This window comes from Pezoporus occidentalis, unplaced genomic scaffold, assembly GCF_034315485.1.
Source record: "Pezoporus occidentalis ecotype Australia unplaced genomic scaffold, CSIRO_AGI_Poc_V1 ctg7, whole genome shotgun sequence".
Classification (NCBI taxonomy): Eukaryota; Metazoa; Chordata; class Aves; order Psittaciformes; family Psittacidae; genus Pezoporus; species Pezoporus occidentalis.
In genome coordinates this window covers 6270005-6292792 of record NW_026916052.1, presented here as the reverse complement: position 1 = coordinate 6292792, position 22788 = coordinate 6270005, and the positions used below count along the sequence as shown (strand labels likewise).

General features: G+C 40.5%; 1 protein-coding gene across 12 annotated transcripts in view; it reads left to right on the top strand.

Moving 5' to 3' along the window:
- The first annotated feature begins 11161 nt into the window (after window positions 1–11161).
- QKI (QKI, KH domain containing RNA binding) overlaps window positions 11162–22788 on the top strand; it is a 162822-nt gene continuing 151195 nt past the window's right edge. For all 12 annotated transcript variants that reach the window (XR_009969047.1, XM_062641699.1, XM_062641696.1 and 9 more), the window contains exon 1: window positions 11162–11913. Coding sequence is in view for 11 of the 12 variants with exons in the window: in XM_062641699.1 (XP_062497683.1) it covers window positions 11772–11913 (142 nt within the window). In the remaining variant the exon portion in view is untranslated. The remainder of the gene's footprint in view (window positions 11914–22788) is intronic.

The window sequence follows — 22788 nt, the reverse complement described above, 5'->3', positions numbered from 1 at the left end:
CCTTCTGGTTGGGATGCAACACTCCTGAGCTTGCAGCAGGTGATCCTTGAATATCAACCAACAGTCTTGGGCCCCTCTGCCCTCTAGGGCTGTATCCCATGGAACCTTCCGAAGCAGGTTCCTGAAGAAGCCAGAGTCTGCTCTTTTGAAGTCCAGGGCAGTGAGCTTGCTGCACGCTCTTCTCACTGTCCTGAGGATCTCAAATTCGACCATCTCATGATCGCTGCATCCAAGGCTGCCCTGGAGCATCACATTTTCAATGAGCCCTTCCCTGTTGGTGAGCATGAGGTCAAGCATTACTTTTCCAGTTATAAATTAAGGCCTTTTACAGGAGTCTGACATACTTGCTCCCCAACTTAGGCCTGTGATTCATCCAACTTTATTATCCCTAAAATCTACTTTTCATCACCTTAGCTTGTGTGTCACTTTTTCCCTCCTCTCTTCAGGGTGTTAATAGCTTAAAGGGAGTTTTTTTTAAAAAAAAAAGCTTTAAAAAAAGGGAGCTTAAAAAAAAAAATCCTATGCAACTCAAGCTATCTGTCAACTTTGTTTTTTCCTTACTGTCCTCCATAGCTTTTCACTATGTCTGTCTCTACTATCACATCGCTCTTCAGTGTTTTCCCGGCTTTTCTGTTCATCGTTTCCAATTCTTCCTTCTTCAAAGCTTACTGAAACATCTCGTCTGCCTGCTGCTCTTTTCTACCAACATTTACCATTGATGCATTTTTTCATTCACCTATTACTATGTACTGCATCCTGTACATATATCTATAGAAGGAAGTCCTTCTTCCCCTCTCTGCAAATCTACCCAAAGCAAAAAGAGGCAAGTCATGCAGATGTGCAGCTACATTTCACTTATATCCCATGGAAGTGCTTCAATCTGCTCAGGCCAGGTAAGTCCAGGTAAGTGTGCAATCTACCCAGTTAAGAGCAAAACTGAGATTTTTTTGATCACTTTAAAGTTTAAGGGGTTTAAGTACTTCAACAATATCTAGAATTGTATCTGTGGTAAAAACTGGCAATGCAGACTTACAGAAAAAAAAAACCCAGAACTCAAGACCCAAGCAAGAGGGAGAAGATGCAGGTTACAGGATGAAAGACTGAACAAAAGTGATGCAATTTCAGTTGTCCAATACTACTTTTTTTGTTAGGTTATATGCAACTTTAGTATCTTGGGATCTGCTAAGCAAAACTTCTTGCACTTAACCCTTGGTTATCACAGCCAAAGTCACTGAAAATAGCAAAGTCAGTATGTGAAGATCATAATAACTTTACAATTAAATGTAGATGGCTTTATTGGATTTAATTACATATGAAATTGAAACCTTGAAAACAAAGTACAATAAAAACATGACCATATTTATTATGAAATTCAGATAGGCATATTATAAATAAGAAAAATAATAGAGCCTAGACAGTGTAATACTATTACATCTGAAGAGCTGAGTTAACACTCTACAATTGCTTAAGTTTTTAAATGATAACATGAAAGCATGTTTTAAGATCTCATGAATGTTAATTTACTGTTCCACTTGTATAACTTAGGGCCCTCTCTGCCACAGCTACTTGCACACTACCAAATAAAAAGGAGCAGAAGGAAAGGAGGGATGATTAAAGTTGAGGAGATGACTTCTTGACAACATAGTATTAAAAGAATTAATATATCCATATTTCAGTTCTAATATTTTAATGCAATATAATCTTCCATCTATAAAAAGCATGTTCCTTAAGTTTGTTTTAAACTACCCATTCTGAAAATAAATTTATATTCTAGTACATCTAGTTGTAATTTCAGTATATTCCACCTAATTTAAAAAAAACGCCCGTTTACTTTCTAGAAATTCCCCCAGTCTCATAAAATCTAACCCTCATAAAATCTAGCCCTCCTAAATAAATGTACTGAAGTTAGCAAAATCATAGCAAAACCAGTTTAATTTAATTATTTGACTTGTAACTGAAATCATACTTAACTGCACCTGGTACCATACAAAAAAAACCATCACGTTTATTACTACTGATGTTACAGGAAACCTGTGCAGGATTAACGCTTTGCCTTTTCTTCATTACTGAAAACGCAAATCCAGCTAAGGCTTTTTAGACAAGCTTTCATTTTTCAATTAACATGTTTTATTTCAAATTTATTCAGAGCTGAACAAGAGTTACATTTGCAGCTGAGGAAAGCAAAGATGAAACTTTGTTCTTTCTTTTGTGCCCAGCCATACAATTTATTTTTCTCCTGGCAACGGATTTTAAATCTCTTTCCCATTTTTTTTTATGGGAACTGTTTTAGTAAGTGCCAACATTAGAGCTGACAATGCTTTGTGTGTGTTTCTTTTTTTTCCTTTTGCCTGGTTTCTGTGTCTGTGTGTGCAGGCATGCATTCATTAACGTAATTCCTCAACATTCAACAAGAGTACATCATAAACCAGAGGAAAAAAGCCTCATAAATATTTAGCTCCTCCAGCTACCTTCCAAAACTAAAGTGAAAAAGAGTATTTAGTGAGGACTTGCTTTGAATTAATCTGCATATGAACTGAAAGGGGGTACAAAAGGATGAAAAGATGGTGGAAATGAGCATACAAACCCTGTAGTCTCCAGGGGGCCATTCATCTTGTTCTTGTCAATACAATCTCAGTCTCACTGCTTGGCTGCTTTCTGCGCATGACCCAACAGACTACTTTTGCAAAGACGTGCGTGCTTTCTTCCTAGTTTTGTTCTATCGTGTAATTTTTCAAGAGGAGAACCAAAATATCTCACGTTTCGGAAGCTGCAGAAATTTCTCTAAATGTTTCTACTTGCTTGTGGTCTATATGCTGACATACATGCACATAAAAGGGCAAGCAGGTTATATGAAAACCGGGTTTATGTAATTTACAATGAACAAGAGGTAATGAGATCACAATGTAGCTTAAAGCATATTATCTGCTGTACAGCTACAAGACTTCAATTTGGACCAAGTGCTGTATATATTTATATATACAACTCCACTATGTCCAACAACCACCATCAAAAATTCTAAATTACAGGAAAAAAAAAACAACCCAGAACGTTAATAAAACTTTGTATTTAATGTATTTTCATAGTTGAACAGTCACAGAATTGTTTAGGTTGGAAGGGACTTCTTGAGACCATCTAGTTCAAATCCACACATGGAATTCTGTATTTTGGTGGGTTTTTTTTTTCACTTTTATTAAAAAAAATGTAATACGTTCAATAATTATTTTTTATTTCATGATCTGAGATCAAATTCATATTGAAGGATTACATCACACCACCTACATGAATGACTTGTGATCTACGATGACTGTGCTTAGGTATCCTTTTCAACCAAAAGGACATAAAGGTCACTAACCAGTAAAGTCTGTAATTAAGATACAAACAATGATTTTGCACATAATTCTTGAGCATAGGCAGTCAAAAGAACAGTTTTTTGGTTGTTGTGAGGACAAATTTAGACTGAAATACTGTAATTTGATTAATCAAGCTCCACACCAATCATATGAGTTGAATTATAGGAGAATTACATCAATACGGTATGCAAAATGATCATTTTAGTCACATAATATTCACTTGTCTTACTTCTTTTTTGTACTTGTTATAACAGAAAAATGCAAGTATATACTTTTTTTTTCAAATTAGTATCTATTTCAGTCTCCTCCTTAAACGCAAAGAGCTGTTTTCTGTTGGTTGGTTGGTGGTTTTTGTTACTAGACCTCCCAAACCCCTATAACTGGAGCAAAACAGTGAACATTATCAATGTAGCATCAAGGTACAAGCCTGAGCATGCAAGCTGCTATGACTCCCCCACTAATCACCTGTTGTCAATCTAACACAAATGACTCCACCTATGCTGACAAACTTCTAATGAAGCACCAAGATGAATCTGTAGCCAGAGGGATAATCGATTTCACTACTAACCTGTAAGACAGGTGCATACAAACTTTGAAATGGGACAAAAGATCAATTATGCCTCTAGTAATGAAAATCAGATGGATAGCTATTATAGACTACCTGGAAGGAAACCTGAAGTAGGGATGTATACTTTAATTGACTTGCTAGGGGGAAAACCATCTTCTGGCATGAAAATAACCCGTCTGATTAGCTACATCATGACTTTTCAAAAGTAAGTAGAAAAATTCCAGAGATGGGGAAATGCTTTAAGCCAAACAACATCATCTCTCCCTTTCTAACAGAGGAGTGGTTTGCCAGCTTCTCAACTAACAGGGAGTTTCCAGGCCTTTCCAGGGTAGAAAGAAGGAAGGCTGCCCAATTTGGATTACTTAAATCCCATTCTCATGCTAACATTCTTTAATCAAAACAGAATTACAAAAATTCAAGATAACTTTTTTCCTGCCTTGCCTTAAATCTGTATTTCCTGCCACAACCTGCTGCGGTTTTGAGCATATTGTCAAACCAGACTATTCATTTGCTAGTGCACAACAAAACAGTACTGTTATGCAAACTAGATAGCAGACTATACTCTATGGGAAACTTATTTTTGCATTTCTCTAATCCTTAAGATGATATGGTAACAGTTCTTCAGTCCTATCAGGATTTGGGGTGTGCAGAGGGCATGCGAGTGTACAAAAAAGAGACACAACTGTCATACCTGTTCTGTAAAAAAACAACCTGCCATCAGTGTAAGTGTAATAACCTTTGACAAGTTATGTAAATATCTGAAAGTTAAAGAAAACTGCCCATGAATAGTATTTTTAAACAAACACAATAAGAGATGTTAACATTTCAAGGATCATCTTTATTTATGAATGATACAATAAATTCCATAATATAAAGCTGCTTGTTAAGTAAAGAGGCCTTAAAAACTTCTAGAAGTTGTAAGAAAAGTTTTAACATGTACATGGAAACTTCTCATGTTCTAAATGAACAGGAATACCTAGACTCATGTGAACTGGATCTGTACAAAAGTAATTTGAATCTACAGGAAATGCATCATGTTTCCCTTCCCTATATTTCAGTCACAGAGCCCAAACATGAAACATTTCAACTAGGAACAGTAATAAAAATTAATGAGAATTTGAGAGATGGCCAGCAGCTTAGAAGTGCCATTTCCACACACTTCAAATTTAGCTGCTGTGTTTTTTTTTATCAGACCATTATATCTAAACCAGAGTGACTACATCATAGTGAACTTCTTAGACTCCTGCCTTACTCCTCTACTTTGTGGTCTATCCAAAACAGTGGGCTTGATGAAGGTAAAATACTACCAACCACACTTCTGAAAGCCAAAACTAGGGAATGACCACATGACCTTCAATAGAGTCATTTAGTTCTTGTGAAAATCCTGTACCCAAGCTGTTGCTGAGACTATTCTGAGAGCCAAAGTGGTTAATAGAGAAATGTTTCTGCATGCTTACAGTGAGATTCAGCTGACTGATCAATAGTTCACTGTGGCCACTCCACACATCCAAAAGGTGTAAGAAACATCTGCACAGAGCTGGTAAACGTTACACAAGAACTACAAAAGTAAAGGGACCTTCTGGAGGTTCAAGTGGAATACCATAAGGCAAGTGAATTCCATTCTTCATTGTGCTTGTAAACTTGTAACTATGACTTACTGTAATCAAGCAGTGAACTCAAATAATAACCAGATGCAGTATTAGCTGGGTACAATCATACGATCTTGTATGAAGTTACCATAGCTCAAAATGTGTTAGAGCTCTTCAATTAGTTAACAACCCAGAAACCCACATTTCTGCTCTGAACCTAAGAGTTATGTTTTACCAATTGTCCTTTGAGCTTCTGTGACAAATAGGGACTTATGATGTACCAGCCTACAAATGCCAACAAAGATGGCACAAGATTTGGGATACTGTATTTAGCAATGGTCAATTCAGTACCTCCACAGAGCTAGGCAACACTTGCAGTAATACACACTCACTGCTAATTCCACTTCTGCAATGCATGGCACAGGCTGACTCATGTAGTGTTTCCATGAGTTCTCCAAAATGGAAAGGCCAGAAGACATTTGAAATTCTCCCCTATGCAAGCTGAGAGCTGTATAGCTACTGTAGCACAGATGGAAAGGGTAGTATCAAGCACACTATCTGAAGCTATAGGACTGTGCAAGGGATTAAAAACATGGATGGAAATGTTCACAGTATATTTCAAGAAAGTATTTGGCTTCTTTTAGCAAGCTAGTAAGAATATCGATTTCCCATGATCCAGTAGTAAAATGCATAAAACCAATGCCAGTGTTTATAAATTACAAGATATAGAGAAGTTCATGAGCTTAGAGGTAAAATATACCTTCAAAATACAGGACTCAAATATGTTCTGTGAATGATAAGGTTATTTTTTCCCTCAAGGTTTTAAATTTGTGTTCTTATGAATGAGATGATAAAGTTGGTAAATTTTATGTTTTCAGTGTAGTACCTCAGTTTAGTTTTCTAATTGCTGGCATTTTTTTTTCTTTTCTATGCTTTCTTGGATTGCTTTTCTTTTCCTCCCCTCCTTCTCACCATTTTCTGCCTTTCTTAGTAAAGTAATATCATAGTAAAACTGGCAAACATGAGACTTCATTTTCATCTCCTACTGAAGAATGTGAAATTAAACCAATCTAAACTTTGTTCTTAATCCAGAGAGATTTCTTGGGAGCCTAGCAGAACTAGCACCCTCTCTAGACACACACCTTTTCTTGTTGCTCAGATGCTTGTCTTTGCTGGAGAAAAGTCTATATAGTAGTCCATAAAGAAACAGCATGTACAGAGATTACACATCCATGGAAACTGCCCACTTAAAAATACTATCTACGTCAATCTTGAACACTGATGTAAAACATTCAACTATGTATTGATTCATACCTTTTCCATGCGTATCTGTGGTGAATTGGTAGTTAGATGACGTGAAGTCCAACAGAGATGCTGATGCTTTCCCTTACTACAGGGTCAAACAAAATGCGTCATATTTTATTAAGCAGAATTTAGGCCCCTCCATCCTACCTGTCTCGGAGTAGCTTGTCACAGTAGCTTCAGGTATATGGGGTACATACCTTACCATAGAATCACAGAATAGTTAGGGTTGGAAAAAAAACAAAGGTACCAAAGTACGTACTTATTCCAACCTCAGGGTTTTAACAGGACTGATACTGTGGGTTACTATACCCCTCTTCACAGTTGCTGTACAGCTTGAAGTTAAGTATAAAAGATAAAAGTCTGAATCCTTGCAGACTAAGGTGGGTTAAAACCCGTATCTTCCACTTCTTCAGCAATTACTTAGCATCAGTAGAGGAGAAATTTAGGCCTTGTCTCTTCCAAGATTATACACGACACTCAAATCCCCCTTTTTAGACTAAGCAGACACTGCTGTCTGCTTATTACTTTGAATGATGCACTGCTGTGGCTTCTGTTTGAAAAGTTATCTGTCGGCTTGGCTTAATGTCAAAGAAAGTATGTTTTTCTTGTCAGACACATCACAGAATTTCAATGCAACTGGTTCTTGAGATTTTTCAGTCTAGCTCTAGACCTTACTTTGTTCAAGTGTTAATCACTTTGCAGAGATGAATGGATTTCAGATGTTCACCTGGTAGTGGCTACGTCTGACTGCTGCATTACTCTTACAGCAGCTACAATCTTGTCCATCATGAATGACTCAATGCTGAATCACAAACACAGTATGTTTTTTCTTGAGGGACTGCAATGGGTAAGGAAGAATTGCTTCTTTCGCTAAAGAGTAGTAGTATAGCACACTGGTATCTTCCTGTAAGAGGAAGCACTGCTAAAGGCTGATAACACCCTACTGTATACACCCATGATGTGGTCAACAGAGATGCTGGAAATAACAGACAATACTTTAACTTAAGCGTATGCTTCCCAGTAGCCATCAGCCTTAAGCTCTCCTATTTCCCAAGGTGCTATCAGCTATGAACATTATAGCAGTAATTGAATTTGCTTTTTATGATCATTGCAGGCTTTTACTGTAATATACAGAGGCTGCTGCTGTCATTATCATAATTTTTCTTACTTCAAGATTACATTAATGCAATAAAACGTCATCTTAAAAGAGCAGCCGCTGGAGAATACTACAGGTTACATGATACAAGAAGGGCTACCTAGACAAAAGCATAAGAGGGACTTCTGCTTGTGTCCAGACAGAAGTTAAGGTGCTGGGTAGTTACTAAAGACCCTTACATCACCACTAAGTTACCTTGAAACAAATCAACCATCCTCCCTCCCATCCTTAACATCAATACCACAGAAACTATTCCCCTTACCCACAGGGTATGTTCACCTAGTTCCATGTTTCCCCGCCTCCCCCCCCCCCCCCCCCCCCCCTTTCTTCCCCCATGGGGAAGTTCCGTATAGTACAAGAGTATTTCTAGTGCCTCTGTAGATCAGGCTGTAAACACAGCACTCCTGATGAAAGATATACCCTTCTCGCAGCTCTTTAACCAGAACTAATTCAACTTTTGTCTCCCACACACTCTTAAAACACCCTTTCCTGGGATGTTACAGTGTGGGAAGGTAGAGGCAGAGAGAAGACTGGAAGGTATGCTGAGAGGGGCTTTTAGGTAGCGTTTTTGTTTTTGCTGTATAATTGATGATGAAGGATATCATACTGATTTACTTACGTAAAACAAATAGTGTGTTATCTACACTTTGGTAAAGCATTTGGCTTTTCCAATATTTTTTTCCCCATTATTTGAATTCAAAGTCTTGAGGTATTTATGGAAAAAGCAAGAATGAGAATTTTTCTTAAGTAAGTCATTTATGCCCAATTCTGTGGGCAGCTTCAGCACATAGCGTTGCCTCAATTTCTGTAAAGTTCAGACTCAGAAAATAATTCAGATTAACACAGAGGAGTCACAGAGTAATTCCTCAATAACTGCTGGTGTGCACCAGCTTATTCTCTGGTAAATGAGTACAAAATAGCTTAGGATAAGATATATTGTTCCTATTAGTAGGTAAGACAACTGCAAGCACTGGAAGCACTTTATGTGCAGGAAGCAATAATGAGGTGGTATGGGAGCAGCTGCACCAAAGCTGCTGAAAAAAGTCTCATTATGCTATTTTTACTGTGCAAATCAGCAGTCCACAACAATTATTCTAAAATTATCTAAGTTCATCTAATTTTAAGATGAAAGCCTGCTCTCAAAGATGCCCTTTATCAGAGTGAAGGTTTTGATAGCAAGTTTTCTCAGGGTTAAAAAGAGCCTTCAGTCACTGGCTAAAAATAAGCAAATAAAGGGCTCCAAAACTGCATCACCTTTCAGACTGATCTATGATAAATAAAATGATGGCAATTTTGTTAAGCATATAAGGTTGTGTTTTAGCATTTTGAAACGAGATTGAAAAAGAACAACCTTGTTAATAAATAGGAACTGTACTGTTTCATCACCCATAGCCATGCTGCAGTGTGCTTTGGTCACGCTATTAATGGACTAAAAATCTGCATTATAAAAAATGGTTTGTAACACTGCTACTCTTTCTTTGCTAAAATGACAGAAGCAATAAATCAGACTCATCTTACATAAGCCTTTTACGTCTAATGTAAGCAACTCCCTGAAATGCAGCTGTAACTCTCATATCCAAATAATGAGTTTGCGTGTTTAAAAGGGAAAAAATACAATAAACACTAAAAGGAATGCAACAGGCCAAGGCATTTTTACTATTATGAGAACTACATGTTCTTTACGTTTTGTCAATGTACATCTTTCAAGAAAAATAGAATAGTACGGTTTGACAAGACCAATGAAACTGTACAACTGTCAACAGGACATGTCTGCACCTTTTTAGTTTTGGAAGCATTGCTCACTGCGATTTATCTAATACATAAAGTTTCTCCAAATACCGTGTAGTATGTATGAAAATATTTTATTTTTTTTTACAGATCAGACAATAGCTAAGCTTCATACTTAGTCCCATTAAAAATAGCTGTTTTCAACGAATTAAACCAAACAATTATTTTTACATAGCTTTACAACACAAGCTCTACCAAGCTAATGAAAATCTCAACTGACGCTTTCTGACGACCTCCTAAGTAATAAAAATCAAGCAACACCGAGTAGCTACACGGGGAAGGAGAAATACGTACAAGCAACCGCGTCGCGCTGCTTTGCTTCCGCGACTACAGTGGATGGAGCGCGTTAATTTTGGTTCTGGTTGCCGGATGCTGCTGCTCCCATCACGTCTCCCATCCAAACCCGTCAAACAAATCTCGGCTGACCCCCAAACACGGCGCTGCCCTGTAAGCAAAGAGCTCGGGCAGGAAGGCAGCGCCGCGACCGGCACCCGGATCTGACACTGACTGCCCGACTGGGGCACTGGGGACCACCGTCGTCGCTCCGGGGTCGGGCGTACGACCACCGCCTGCGGTTCTCCTCCAGCCCCGGCGGCGGCCAACCCTCAGCCCACTCTATGCCCCTCTGTATCAAAGGCTGTCATTACGCCGCTCCCGCGGCACACGGGCTCGGGCCGACAGCCGACAAGAGAGCGGAGAAACAAACAGACACCTCCGCTTCCCCTCACCCTCCTGCAAAAACCTCCCCAGCTCCCCCCCTGCGGCCCCGCTACTGACTACGAACCGCTTCTGGCACCGCCCCGCCCGCACACGCATGCGCGTCGCCGCCAAACGCCGTCCGCCGCGCGAGACCGCGGCCGCGTTGTAAACAGCAAGCGCACACGCGCGCGCGTCCTCCCGCCTCGGCGAGCCTGCCCCCGCCCCTGTGGGGGAAGGTCACGTGACCCGGCACCGCCCGCCTCCCCCTCCCCGGCGTGGAGGAGGCGAACAGCGCGACTTTGTTTAGAAGAGTTCCGTGCGCGCGCCGTGCGTCCGCGCGGTGGCGGGGGGGGGGGGGGAGGCGCGCGGGAGCCGCACGCGACGCTGCGCGCCTGCGCCGCCTGTCCGCGCGCACACGCTCAGAACGGGGAGTGGTCGGCGGGGAGTAGGGGGTTGAGAAGAGATAAAGGCCCCTTGGGCCCCGCGGTGTGCTCCCGTGCCGCGTTCACGCCCCCGCAGCGGAGAGGGAGTGACCGTTAGCTCCGCCAAGCGGCGCTGCCGCCGCCGCCACCGAGTAACGTTTGCCCCGCCTCGGGACCGCCCCCGGCACGTCCCCGCCCCTCCTGCCGCCGCCGCCGCCGCTGCTGCTGCTGGCAGCGCAGCCTGAACTGAAGCGAACTCCGGAGCGAACTGAGGAGAAGTGAGGAGGCGGCGGCGGGGCTGATTCTCACCAGCCACAGGCGGCGGCGGGAGGGCGGGCGGGCGCGAGGCGGAGCGGAGGACACGCCAGGCGCAGCGCGGCGGCAACAACAGCGGCGGCGGCGGCAACAGCGGAGAGACACCGGCGGCTGCTCCTTGGAAGCGGCAGCAGCGCCCGCCCGCCCCACTCGTCGCTTCCCTCCCCCGCCGCGGAGACAGGGGGCAGCGCGGAGAGGAGAAGCCGGGCTCGGCGTGTGTGTGCGCGGGAGGAAGAGGAGGGGGGACACACCGAGGACTGCGCCGGCCGAGGGCGCACGGAGCAGGGAAGCGGCGGCGGCGGGTCCTTGTGCCCAGCGAGGAGGGCGCAGCCCGCACGGGGGTTTCTATCGAGTTTCCTCTTTTTTTTCGTTCCCTCGGACTCGGCGTCGGGGCTGCGTTTGTCTCCGGATTTGAATCCTCCTCCTCCTCCTCCTTCCTCGGGGAAGCTCCCCTCCCCGCCCCCTCCCCTCCCCCACCGCCTCCCCGCCCGCCCGGATCCAGCCGGGCGCCCCGTGCCGCGGTCGCGTTGCTCGGCGGAGCTGCTGCGGGCGCTCGCCGTCTCTGCGCGGGCTTGGAATATGGTTGGGGAAATGGAAACCAAGGAGAAGCCGAAGCCGAGCCCCGATTACCTGATGCAGCTGATGAACGACAAGAAGCTGATGAGCAGCCTCCCCAACTTCTGCGGGATCTTCAACCACCTCGAGAGGCTGCTGGACGAAGGTAAAAGCGCTCGCCTGGCCGTCCCCTCCCCCGCTCCGCCGCCCGGCCCTGCCTCCCCCCCGCCCCGGGCCTCCGCGCCGCTCCCGGGATCCCGCTCGGCACCCGGCCCCAGCCAGTTGGCTGGGGGCAGCCTGGGGCCTGTTTCGCTCTCCCCGCTGCTCTCCTCACGCTCTTGCCCCGCACCCTGCTCCCCCCCCCCCGCCCCCCGGGATGGGGAGCTTAAAACAAAGGGGAAGTGTGGGTTCTCCCCGCCCTGGCCGCTGCCGTGTGGTGCCGGGGGACTCGCTGAACGGGTTGGAGGGGAAGAGGCAGCCCTGGCCGTACGGCTCCCCGCGATCCCGGGGTGTGGGGCGGGTGCTCCCTCTTGTTTTTTCTTTTCTTTCCTTCCCTTCTCCGCACCCTTTCCTAAAACCGGGGGAAGGGTAACTACCGAGGGGAGGGAGGGAGCGAGGAGAGGAGCTCAGGAATGCGCTCTGGGGGAAGACAGGGAGGAGGGGAAAGGCTGGTTGGCGGGTAGTGGGGTCCTGCGCGGCGCCCCTCGGGGAGCGGCCCGCGGCCCGGTCGGAGGGCCCCGGGCGGGGGGAAAACGGGGGGGGGGGGGGAGGAGAGTGTTTGGTTTCGAGATTTGGCTGTTCTGGAAGCTGCTTGAACTTGAATGACTAAGACGGAGGGGGCTGAGCTCTTTCTTCAACTCCAGCTTTACCCCACCCCAAAGTGGCTACAAACTAATTATAATTTCCCTATATTGCAAGGGAAGCGAACAAATCCGTCTTTCAGCTATCCTTACCTTTTAAAGAAACTAACTTGAAAGACTCCTACGTGTGACTTTAGTGAAGGGAAAAAAAAAAACAACAAAAAACAACCACCCAGAAAAATTACGAAATTGCCTCGTCTGTTCCTGACAAACGTCCGCTGCCGCCCCCAGCCCTGCTCCCGGCGAGGGGCCGTTCCGGTGGGCTGACACCACCCCCAACCCTTTTTTTTACCTAAAGAGCTCCCATTAAGTTGTAGTTTTACCAGTAAATAATTGCAGTTTAGAAAGGAACAAAAAAAGTACATGCTGGGAATTTTGTCCCATATGTCTTATCACTACAGTACTGGAGTTAAAAATCTGCGTTAAAAATCAAGCGATACACTTGTTCTCAGTAATTTAAAATCTGCTTTATGCTTGGGTTCACAGGTTTGCTTTTAAAAGCATTTCATTTCTTACCACCTTTAGGAGAGTTAGAGACACTTGTTTGTTTAATCGTATTGGTAGCTTTGTAGAATATGGTAAAGCTGTAAATTATTTACACAGCTTCAACTTGTTTGGAGTCTTAGCATGAAATACTGAATTCTGAGATTTCACGTTAGGATTCTTGTTTGGACATATTCTTACTTGCTAAAAGAAGTTTGGGAAGTTGTTGACCTCGGAGGATGAAAGAGCTGGTTTTATTTGGTAGAACAACTCCCCACCCTCTCCCAACACTGTAAAAGTGAGATAGTGACTGTAGTACAACAGAAAACAGCGTATCGAGAAAATGCTGCCTTCAGAAATAAATGATAGAGGAGTAAAAAAAGCCCGGTGAAGAATACTGAAAGATGGACTGTGGGAAGAGACATAATGGGAGATTCTATTTTTGTAATCAAGACTTGTGGTGAAATTTGAAATCATATTGGAGCAAATACGGATGTGAAAAGTAACACTAATGTTCTTGGTCACCACAGCAAACACCCTCTTCAGGATAGTTAGATTTACAATAAATATCAAGAAGAAACTTGACTGAGAAGACTCTTTTTAGCATGTTATGAGCTTTCCAGAGGCTTAGTGTTGGATTTTTAAATTCCTGAATCTCTTAAACTTACTGTATTTGGCCAGAGGAGGCCTGAAACTTTTTTTTGTGTGTGTGTGTTGGAGAACAAAAGAAAGAAAAAATGTTTCCCCATATGAAAAGGACACCGAAAAAAGAATGTCTGAAATCCCCACAGCATTTGATATATTTTTAAATACTGAAAGCTCTGGAAGTACGTTTTGTGAAGTTTTGAAGTTCCAAAATGGAAGCTGTTGAGACTTGCTGAAAAAGTTTAAGGATTGTGTTGGAGCTATTACTTTGCGCACTTTAAAAGAAAGATAAAATACATTCTGTGTTGCTAATAGTCTCAGGAAGAAGTCTGCTATCCCTTTAAGCTTTTCTGCTTTTCCTGTTTACGTTGGCAATTGGGTGGAAGTATTGTGGAGGCAGAAAACTTTTTGGAATGTTGAAAAAAATGTTTCATGCAAATCTAGTAAATTGCTTCAAGACTTCAGAATTTGAACACTAAGGGGCGCCAGTTATTTTTTTTTCTGAGGCATGAGGCGGGCCTCTGAACACCATTACTGACTTAAATAGTGAAATTAACAGATTTAATAGAAGATACCAAAGCATGACAAAATACTTGTGGATTTGTGCAAGTATTTGTATTTGCATGGACTTACATATACTGTATGCTTACAAGCAGTATTGCTAGGTGGAATAGTCAATAGCAGTGAACACTTGAGAAATCGGAGCAACTGTTCTGTAAAACACCTATCCTGGTTATTAAAGGGGCATCGTGTTAAATACCTTGAACTATATGCTATGCTGGAATCCTCTGAGGGGTTCAGCAATAGCAACCTGTAGGCTTGCTAGAGAGGTCTGCAAGATCTGGAATGCTTTAAAGTACAGTATTTAATAGTTTCATCAGTTGTTTTATGGCACCTTTGAGAATACCAAATATTAGGGGCATGTGTCTATATATATATATAGATGTATATAATCTAAAAATAGTGTTCCTATGTAGTCTTTGCTGCCTCCCTCTCCCCTTAGAATTTGGTGTGCTGTTTCTAGTTTATTTTGTGCTTTAGGTATGTGTTTGGGGTTTTTTCAGTCACTGTATAACCATCTTCCTGAAGATTTTATTTATGCTTGAGAAGACTAATTACAATCAGCCGTTGTCTTTCATTTTCTGCTGATTGAACTGAAGAAATAAAGTCACAACCCTGAGAATTCAAATAAAATGTGGGATTGCTTTTCCTGCTGGAATGCTAGGCCTTTTTTATTTTTACATGCCAGTATTTAAATAAAACTGATGTGGGCTTGTGTTGTGATTACTTCTTGTAATTGTAGGCACCAATAGCCAGAAATGGACCTGTTGGTCTAGATGAACAGTACATCTAATCTGGTTAGGTTTCAAAACATATATCTACTTCTTTATTCTGTTTCTGTTCTGTCTGTGCTACCCAAACACATTTTCCTTTCTGAACTGTATCTTAGCGTTTGGTCATTGAAAATTTTAGTGCTTTTACCTTATGGCGTTTAGTTTTGAAGATCAGCTTAAATGTGAGAGGTATATGGAAGAAACTTTTTTTTTTTAAAAAAAAAACCAACCCTACTTTATAATAAAATATGAAAGTCATAGTTTTATTTAGGTTATAAATATTTTTTGCATATGTGTGCTTTCAAATTCTTATGTGTAAATAAGGCTTTTGTGGATTAACAAGGATGTTTAAAGTGCACATCATAATAACTAGGAAGCTGGATTGTTTTTATCAGACTAGTGCAAACCTGTGGGAAGAGAGGGCTCTTCCTGAATGTGGAATAGGCTGTATTTCCTGTAATTGTTTGCACCATCGAATGTGACCTGATCTTTTTTATGCTTCAGCTTCTCAAGTTACTAACTTTTGTGGTTCTAACCCAGATTGCTTTTTTGAACAACTTATATGATTCTATGATTCTGTATCTTTTAATGATCCTTTTTGTGGGATGTGAATAAAGTTGCACCTTTTTTCTTGCACTATTTTTTAAAATAAATTGGGTGTTTCAAACTCTGCAATTGCACTATGACCTACTGAAATAAATAAAGTACTTTGGCTTTATTCTTTCTGCAGATTGTGAACAAATAAGCCTGAACCATTAACTGAGATCTGGGTAGTGCAACTTTTATATTTGCATTTTGTTTTCTTGAACCTGTAAGTGGTTAGAATCATGTATATTATTGGAATGTACACACATCAGATCTGTAGTCTGAACTTCTCTTAGATAAGGTTTTGATGCAGGCTTTTGTAGGAACTAATTTTTCCTCTGTAAACTACCTCTACGATTTCTTCCTCCTGTCAAACTTGTGTTGAAGGTGACTTAAAGCGAGTCTACCTTTAACGTGAATTAAGCCCTGCATATAGCTGTTGGAGATAGATCTGATTTTGTGACAAATAGACTGACTCTTTGTGACTAGCAGTTACAACAAAGCTAGCTGTAAAAACATCTAGGTAGGGATTAAGTAGGATATTTTTTCTTGGGTGTTCTGCTCTCTGCTGTGCTCCCTGAGAAAAGTGTGTGTGAACTTGCAGAACCCAGTGACCAAAACTGCAGTTTCCTTGTCAGTCTTACTGTCTAAACCAAAATGTCTGCATAAGTTAGGACTGAAGAGCTGTGTTCTAGTCATGTAAATAACTTCTCAGGAAGAACTCACCTAGTTAGTTTTGTACATTATCTTATTGTTTGTGATTATGTAAATGTAGCTGATGCTTAGCTAGTGTTTTGCTGACTTGTCAGATTTTGTGAAGGGGCATTGGCCACATTAGCATGTTTGGTTTTCAGTTGTATCAGATATTGCAGTAAAAGCCCATTATTTCATTGCCAACTGTGCCTCTTAATGCAGAGTTAAGAGATGAGTATTGTTCAGGATGAAGGCCTTATGATAGGTGCTTGCCCAGAGTCTTAAATTAATTTTAAACTTTGAGTTGTAATGTTAAAATTGCACAAAACAGTGTGTGACAAGAGCATTGAGTATGTTTTGTGTGCTTTGAATATGATTCTTTAATCCTCTCTACATCTTAATGTCTGAGGCATTTTTTTGATTTATAGCTGTCTCGTAAAAATGAGGGTGTAAAGCTTCTAGAACTTAAGTGTTTGAAAACTTCCTAAGACTTGTTCTGAGGTTGTGGGTGGGTTTTATTTGTAATTCGTTGGGAGCCTCTTAAAAACATCAAAACAAAAGTTCCATTGCACTTAAGAAAAGGTTTGTTTTTTTTTTTTAATCTTGGGGAATAATATTTAAAACCTCCCCCCCCACCCCCAAGCATTTCAGATCTTTTAAAAAGAAATTATTTTTGGAACTGTATCTGCATATTTATGGGATTGCAGTCACCTGGCATGTAACTTTAAAAGATGGGTGTTGTTTTGGCTAAGAAAAGTTTTAAGTTAGCAAAACTGTTATTTTAAGCTCATGTTTTGAAAGCAGTTTCTTCACTGTTGTTTGCCAATAATTGAGTATTAAGATGTCTAACATTAATTTTTTTTTTTTTTGAATTTTTTACCATTTTTCTTAAGCGTTACTTGTTCTTCTGTAAGGCTGGAATTGAGTTGCATTTTCCTCACCTGAAATGCTTTGGAGTAGTTTCCAGTGTAACTAGTGTCATATAAAAATATCTTGCTATGGTTAGAAACTACTGACCAGGTGGTGATTAGATTAGGGAGTGGCTCATGGTGCTTTCCTAACACACGAAGGAACAGCTAAAGGTATGTAGGTTAATATTACAAAAAAAATCCATCCAGCCTCTGACAACTGAGAAAATATTTTAAGTGAGCGCTTAGAATGTCTTAATTATGAAAATTAAGTTTACACACATCAAAGGAGAAAAGGCCAAGTTAGAAAAAGCCAGGTGTTGAGTGAGCGCTGTGCTTTGTGTGTGTGTGTGAGGAGAAGGCTGGACATGAAATGAATGGTTACTTTTGTAGTTCAGTAACATTTTTGATCAGGTAGTCTATTTCAGTACTTAAATTAAAACTCTTCTTCTGAGTACACTAAGCAATGCCAAATCCAGAGCAGGATACTTACAATTATATGAGTTGTTTAGACCTTGGTAGAAAAGCAGGTAGATTTGGATTGTCTTTAATTAGTCTGTAACCTTAAAATGCTCTCCTTTTTTGGAGAATGCATACTGATGTAGATATCCTATTAATTAGATGTATTATTAGATGCTGATATGGTATATGTTTTCTGGCTGACAGGATAGACCTATGTTAACGTTAATTACCAGACCATCCTGATAGCTCAGGCTGATTGAAGTACAACAGGAGTCTGCCATGGAGATCCATGGTTTATCTTCCACTGCTTATACGGGATGTCAGAGGGCTGGGGGGGGGGGTGTGTGGATGGGAAACAGGGGAAACTCCTTGCCAGGGAAGCTGTGAAGTAATGAAATGCTCTCGCTCACTGACTCTTGTTTTTATTGAAACATAACTTACAACTTCTCATGCAGGCTGTGTGAATTTTTTTGTATTGATTTTAATGAAAATGTGTACTATGAAAATATTCTGTTGATTTTTGACATTTTATTGAAATTTAAGAACCCATTGCTAAGAAAACTAGTAGGAACAGTAAAACTGCCACTGTATTTAATCTCATGTTTAACTGGTTAGGTCAGTAAAAGTACCACGTAAGATAAGTCTGTGCTATGTAGCAGGAGGATCAAGGTCTGCGGAGGGCATTAGAGCTTCTGTTTGAATCCTGAAACATGATGGGTGTCATGTTTATAATCCCGATTAGATCCTTTTGCTCTGGCGAGAAAAAGGATTGGGTTGCTGATAGTTAAGCAACATTACATTTCTACTTTTGGCTTGAAAATATGCCGTGCTACTTGTGCAGTGCAGTTAAAAGTAATTTCTGGGTTTGGGTTTCTTCTGGTTGTTTTTCTTGGAAACGTTTAATAGAAGTGGAGTTAGCTTTTCAATAGTAGAGTGTAGATTTTGGAGACAATTTATGCTTGAATGAGCAAAGCAGCCTTGACAGCTTTAAAAAGAAATAATACCCAGCTTCATTAGTAGCACTGCCCCTCCACAGTATTGTTACAGTTCCCATTAGAAAGGTGTCTGTTGCAGGCTAGTTGAGTGTCTGAGAAAGACAGGATAGTGCAAGTTAAAGTGCTTCTATTTGGGCAGTTGGGTCTCTTAACCTCTACTGTCTGAGTCCCAAACTTAGAAGTTGCAGCTTTTTTTAATATTCTGAGGTTATTTTAGTAGGTGTTATTGCTTGGAATGTATGTGGTTAACGCTAACTTTTTTTTAAAAAATTATTATATTTTATTATCATGGCTTAAAATACAGAGTATAATTTGAAAAGGCATTTTCAATTACTTTTCATTTGGGCATTGATTTTTGATTTTTTTTGATTTTTTTTTTTAATATCTGGTGTCAAAAGGGAAAATTTTGCTTCTTAGTTTGTTGTAAAAAAACCCAAACAAACCAACCTTTTTTGTGAAGGGAAATGGAAATAGGTAGCTATTAATGGGCTTCCTTTTAGTGTTCTTGGTGGTGTGTAGTTGATTTAGTAGCACGCTGGAAGTTGATTTTTTTGAATTTATATTTTTGACTGTTTTGCAGCTGCACCTGAATACTTGTACTTTATGCTGTCGTGGATTAGAGAAGATTTTCTGTGCTTTCAGCACAGGCTGTACTAGGGCAGTGTTTCAATATTTGGTAACTTCATTGCAATGCTCCAGGATGTGCTTGGGTGGGAAGGTCCTCAGCATATTCGTATTTTATAAATCATGAAGGAATTTGTGTGATAACTGACTGACAGCTGAGAATATTGGTAGTTGGGGTAGGTGACACTTTTAATGGTATATAACCTTATAAATGTTTGCAGTTCTCTTAAGACTTGATTTGAAAGGGAAAAAAGTCCCAGCATGACAATTAAAATCTTGATACCTCGCTGAGAAGTTATGTCAGTGTAGTTCTGAGGGGTCAGAATCATCAGAACTGCTGCTGATGTTGGAGCAGAGGCAGGGGAGGATAATAGAGCATTTTATACCCTTATCCGGTGGATCAGTTACTGGCTTAAAAGGTCAGCTGATATTCTAGGCTGGTCAGGGTTTTTTTGAGTTTGTGTGGTGCTGGCTTACTTTTCAGGCAGATCAGGGCTGTGATTGCGCTCGGGTATGTGATCTCAGAGTAGTTGTGTGGTGCAGTGGCTGAAGTGGCTCGATCCTGAGAATGTAGAGCAGAGCCTTGGGGAGAGAGTTACATTTGCTTAAACAATTTACTTTAAAATCTGAAACTCCCAATTGCTGTCAACTGATTGTGCATCTGGTCCATTCAGAATTTTAAGGATGTGACTATTTTCAGACTAGCTGACACTAGATGGAAGCCAGACATTGCTGAATTCTTTAAATCCTTCAGCTGTTGAAATAATGAACCTTCTTGTTCTGTCTAATTCAGATTAAAGAACTATTTTAGAAATCTCTGTAACTGTTACATGGTTGAAATGTCCTGTCCTAATGCAGTATGTTTTCTTCATTAGTGTCTAGGAGATGAAATACACCTAAAATCTTAAAAAGTAAGCAACAGATCTGTCTAGCACAAGTATTAATAAAAACACAATTTTCTGGTTCATATATTTAAATGGTAACTTAAATATTCAGCTGATGTTGCATAATGCTTCCATGTATTTATCAGACTTCAAAGCAGTAGCAAGTCAGTTAATGTTGTCTTTAATGCAGCTTAATCTAATAACCTGCAAATGATTATATCAAAAGTTAATGCATAATTTTCAATATTTTTACATGAAGAGCAAACCAAGCTGGCCCTCTTTGCTGTGGAATATCTTTAGTTTCATTGCAGGAATGGGGAGGAGCAGAACACAAGGGAAAATTCTCTGACCTGGTGCTGCTTGCTTTTGAGCACTGCTGCTAATATGTGCATGCTCCTTTTAGTTAGCTTCAGTTTATCTCGTTTTGAAGGGGTACGAGCTGCATCCCTAAATCGGAAATTACCAGAAATGTTTTTTTCAAAGTCTTCTCAAAGTGTTGTCATCCCCTCTTTCCCGCCCCCACCAAACTTTCAATCAAACTTACTGGTTAAATACTACATGTATAATCTGTTGACAAGTGTGTTCTCTTACAGTTGGTTTGTATGTTAAAGTTGAAGATTAAAATGCTGTAATAGGCCCAGCTGTCTTGTTTAAAGTATGTTTTTGCTGTAAAGGTTGCCTGCGCAGTGAGAAGACGGTGTGTGTTAGATGATGGTAGATACAAAGTTGTTTATCATTCTTTAGTTTTTAATTGCTTAAGTAAGTATTGTAACATCTATAAAGATAAATATAGTCAGATAGGCTCATATGCAGTCAGCTTATAAGGGAATTACGACTTCTTTAAATCACTCAAGGCTTTTATGGAAATCTTACACTGGCTCTGAATCAACCTGAAGCAAGACTCTATATGGATTCTTTTGTTCCCAGTTTTCACATAGTTCTGTCAACTTTGTGCTCAACTTGAACAAAATCTGGGCCTAGATAAAATGGTAGGGGTCAAAAATAAATTCTAACCAAGATTCTGTCAGGAACACTGATTATATGCATGTTAAAACATCTTGAGAGGAGGAATGAGACCTGAGTATCTCTCAGGTATGAGCTTAGCAAGCACAGTTGCTAGAAAGGAAGTATATTTAGGTGTTAAAATAACATGTTTACAGAGATTTGGGTCTCATATTTTGAAATTTCTTGCAGTGTTCTTGTGTTCATTCTCTATAGTTAAATTTTCTTTTAGTGACAGGACGAACAATCTATTGGGGAAAAAATCTGGAGAAAACATTATCTAAAGATGAAACCCAACTTGGAAAAAAAAAGTGGCCTTCTTGAGAAAAGCTTATTAAGCTTATGGACTTTAAAGAACTTTTATTTAGAGACCTGTGACATTTAGGAAATCTACTGATATTTTGAGGAGCAGGAAGGTAAAAACTTCACTTAATGTAGGGTTAATTGAGGTTAAATTCTGTATGGATCAAAAGTACTTCCAATTTCTAATAATTCACATGTAGCTTCCAGGGAAGCAAGGAGTTGTGCGGAAGCTCTGTCTGTAGGTAATGGGGTACATAAACCTACTGCCTATTGATTTAGTAACTGTATTTCATTCATAACTATTCATGAGGAATCTTGTTGGTTCCAAATGGGAGGTTTAATGCACACTGAGGGCACTTGGTAGTGCCGAGTTTTAATACTGTTAAGTGTCCTCAGAAAGGTATTCCTGCAGCAGCCTCGGATTAACATAGGATGAATAACAGAGCAATTCATCAACTAGGCTGCTCTGAAGAGTGTCAGCAAGAAAGCTGATGATGATGAATTGGAGTGAAATGGATGCTGCGGTAGATGGCCACTACAGCTAATGCTGGAGTGTTGAGGGGTGGCAGTTGGTATTTAGGTGTATGCTGGATAATTAAGGGAGGAGGGACTGCATTCCTTTACTTGTCGAAGTAGAAAAGAAACAGTTTCTAGAGTTCAAGAAGGTTACTAAATTCAGCTTAAAATGACAGATGGACAACTGATTTGTACTTTATTAAAAAAGCTGTATGAATTTTTAGGACTAGTAATGTGAGTTACATTTTGAAGACAGACTCCAGAACTCCCCTTGATATTTGCAGTCTTTTTTAAGGCAATAAAAATTTGGATAACCTAACTTTGAGGCAGATTTAGTTTATTCTGAACTTAATTTTGCTTCAGGTTTTGTGCTACCTTTCTTAGAGGTCACAGTTTTCAGTTAGTTCAGTTACTGGTTACTTTTTCAGGATAAAGAGGATAGTTGTAAATTTGAGGTGGCTAAACCAGAAATAGTACTGCCTTTGGGTTTTTTTTATCAGTGTAGTAGCGTAAGTGGTTTTTGCTGTGTGCACGGGTCTTTTTAATTCTACTTCGTATGTTTTGTGCTAGAATTGTTCTTGACCACTCATTGTTACATCAAGTTGTTGAACACTTGGAACAGTTTAAGGCATTAACATTCCAAGTTCTTTACTTTGTGGGGGCTGTTTGTTTTTTTTTTCTGACTACTTACCATAGGGAGGTAAACTTACATGTGCAGGCTAGAGTATATGTACAGGCTTTTTCAGG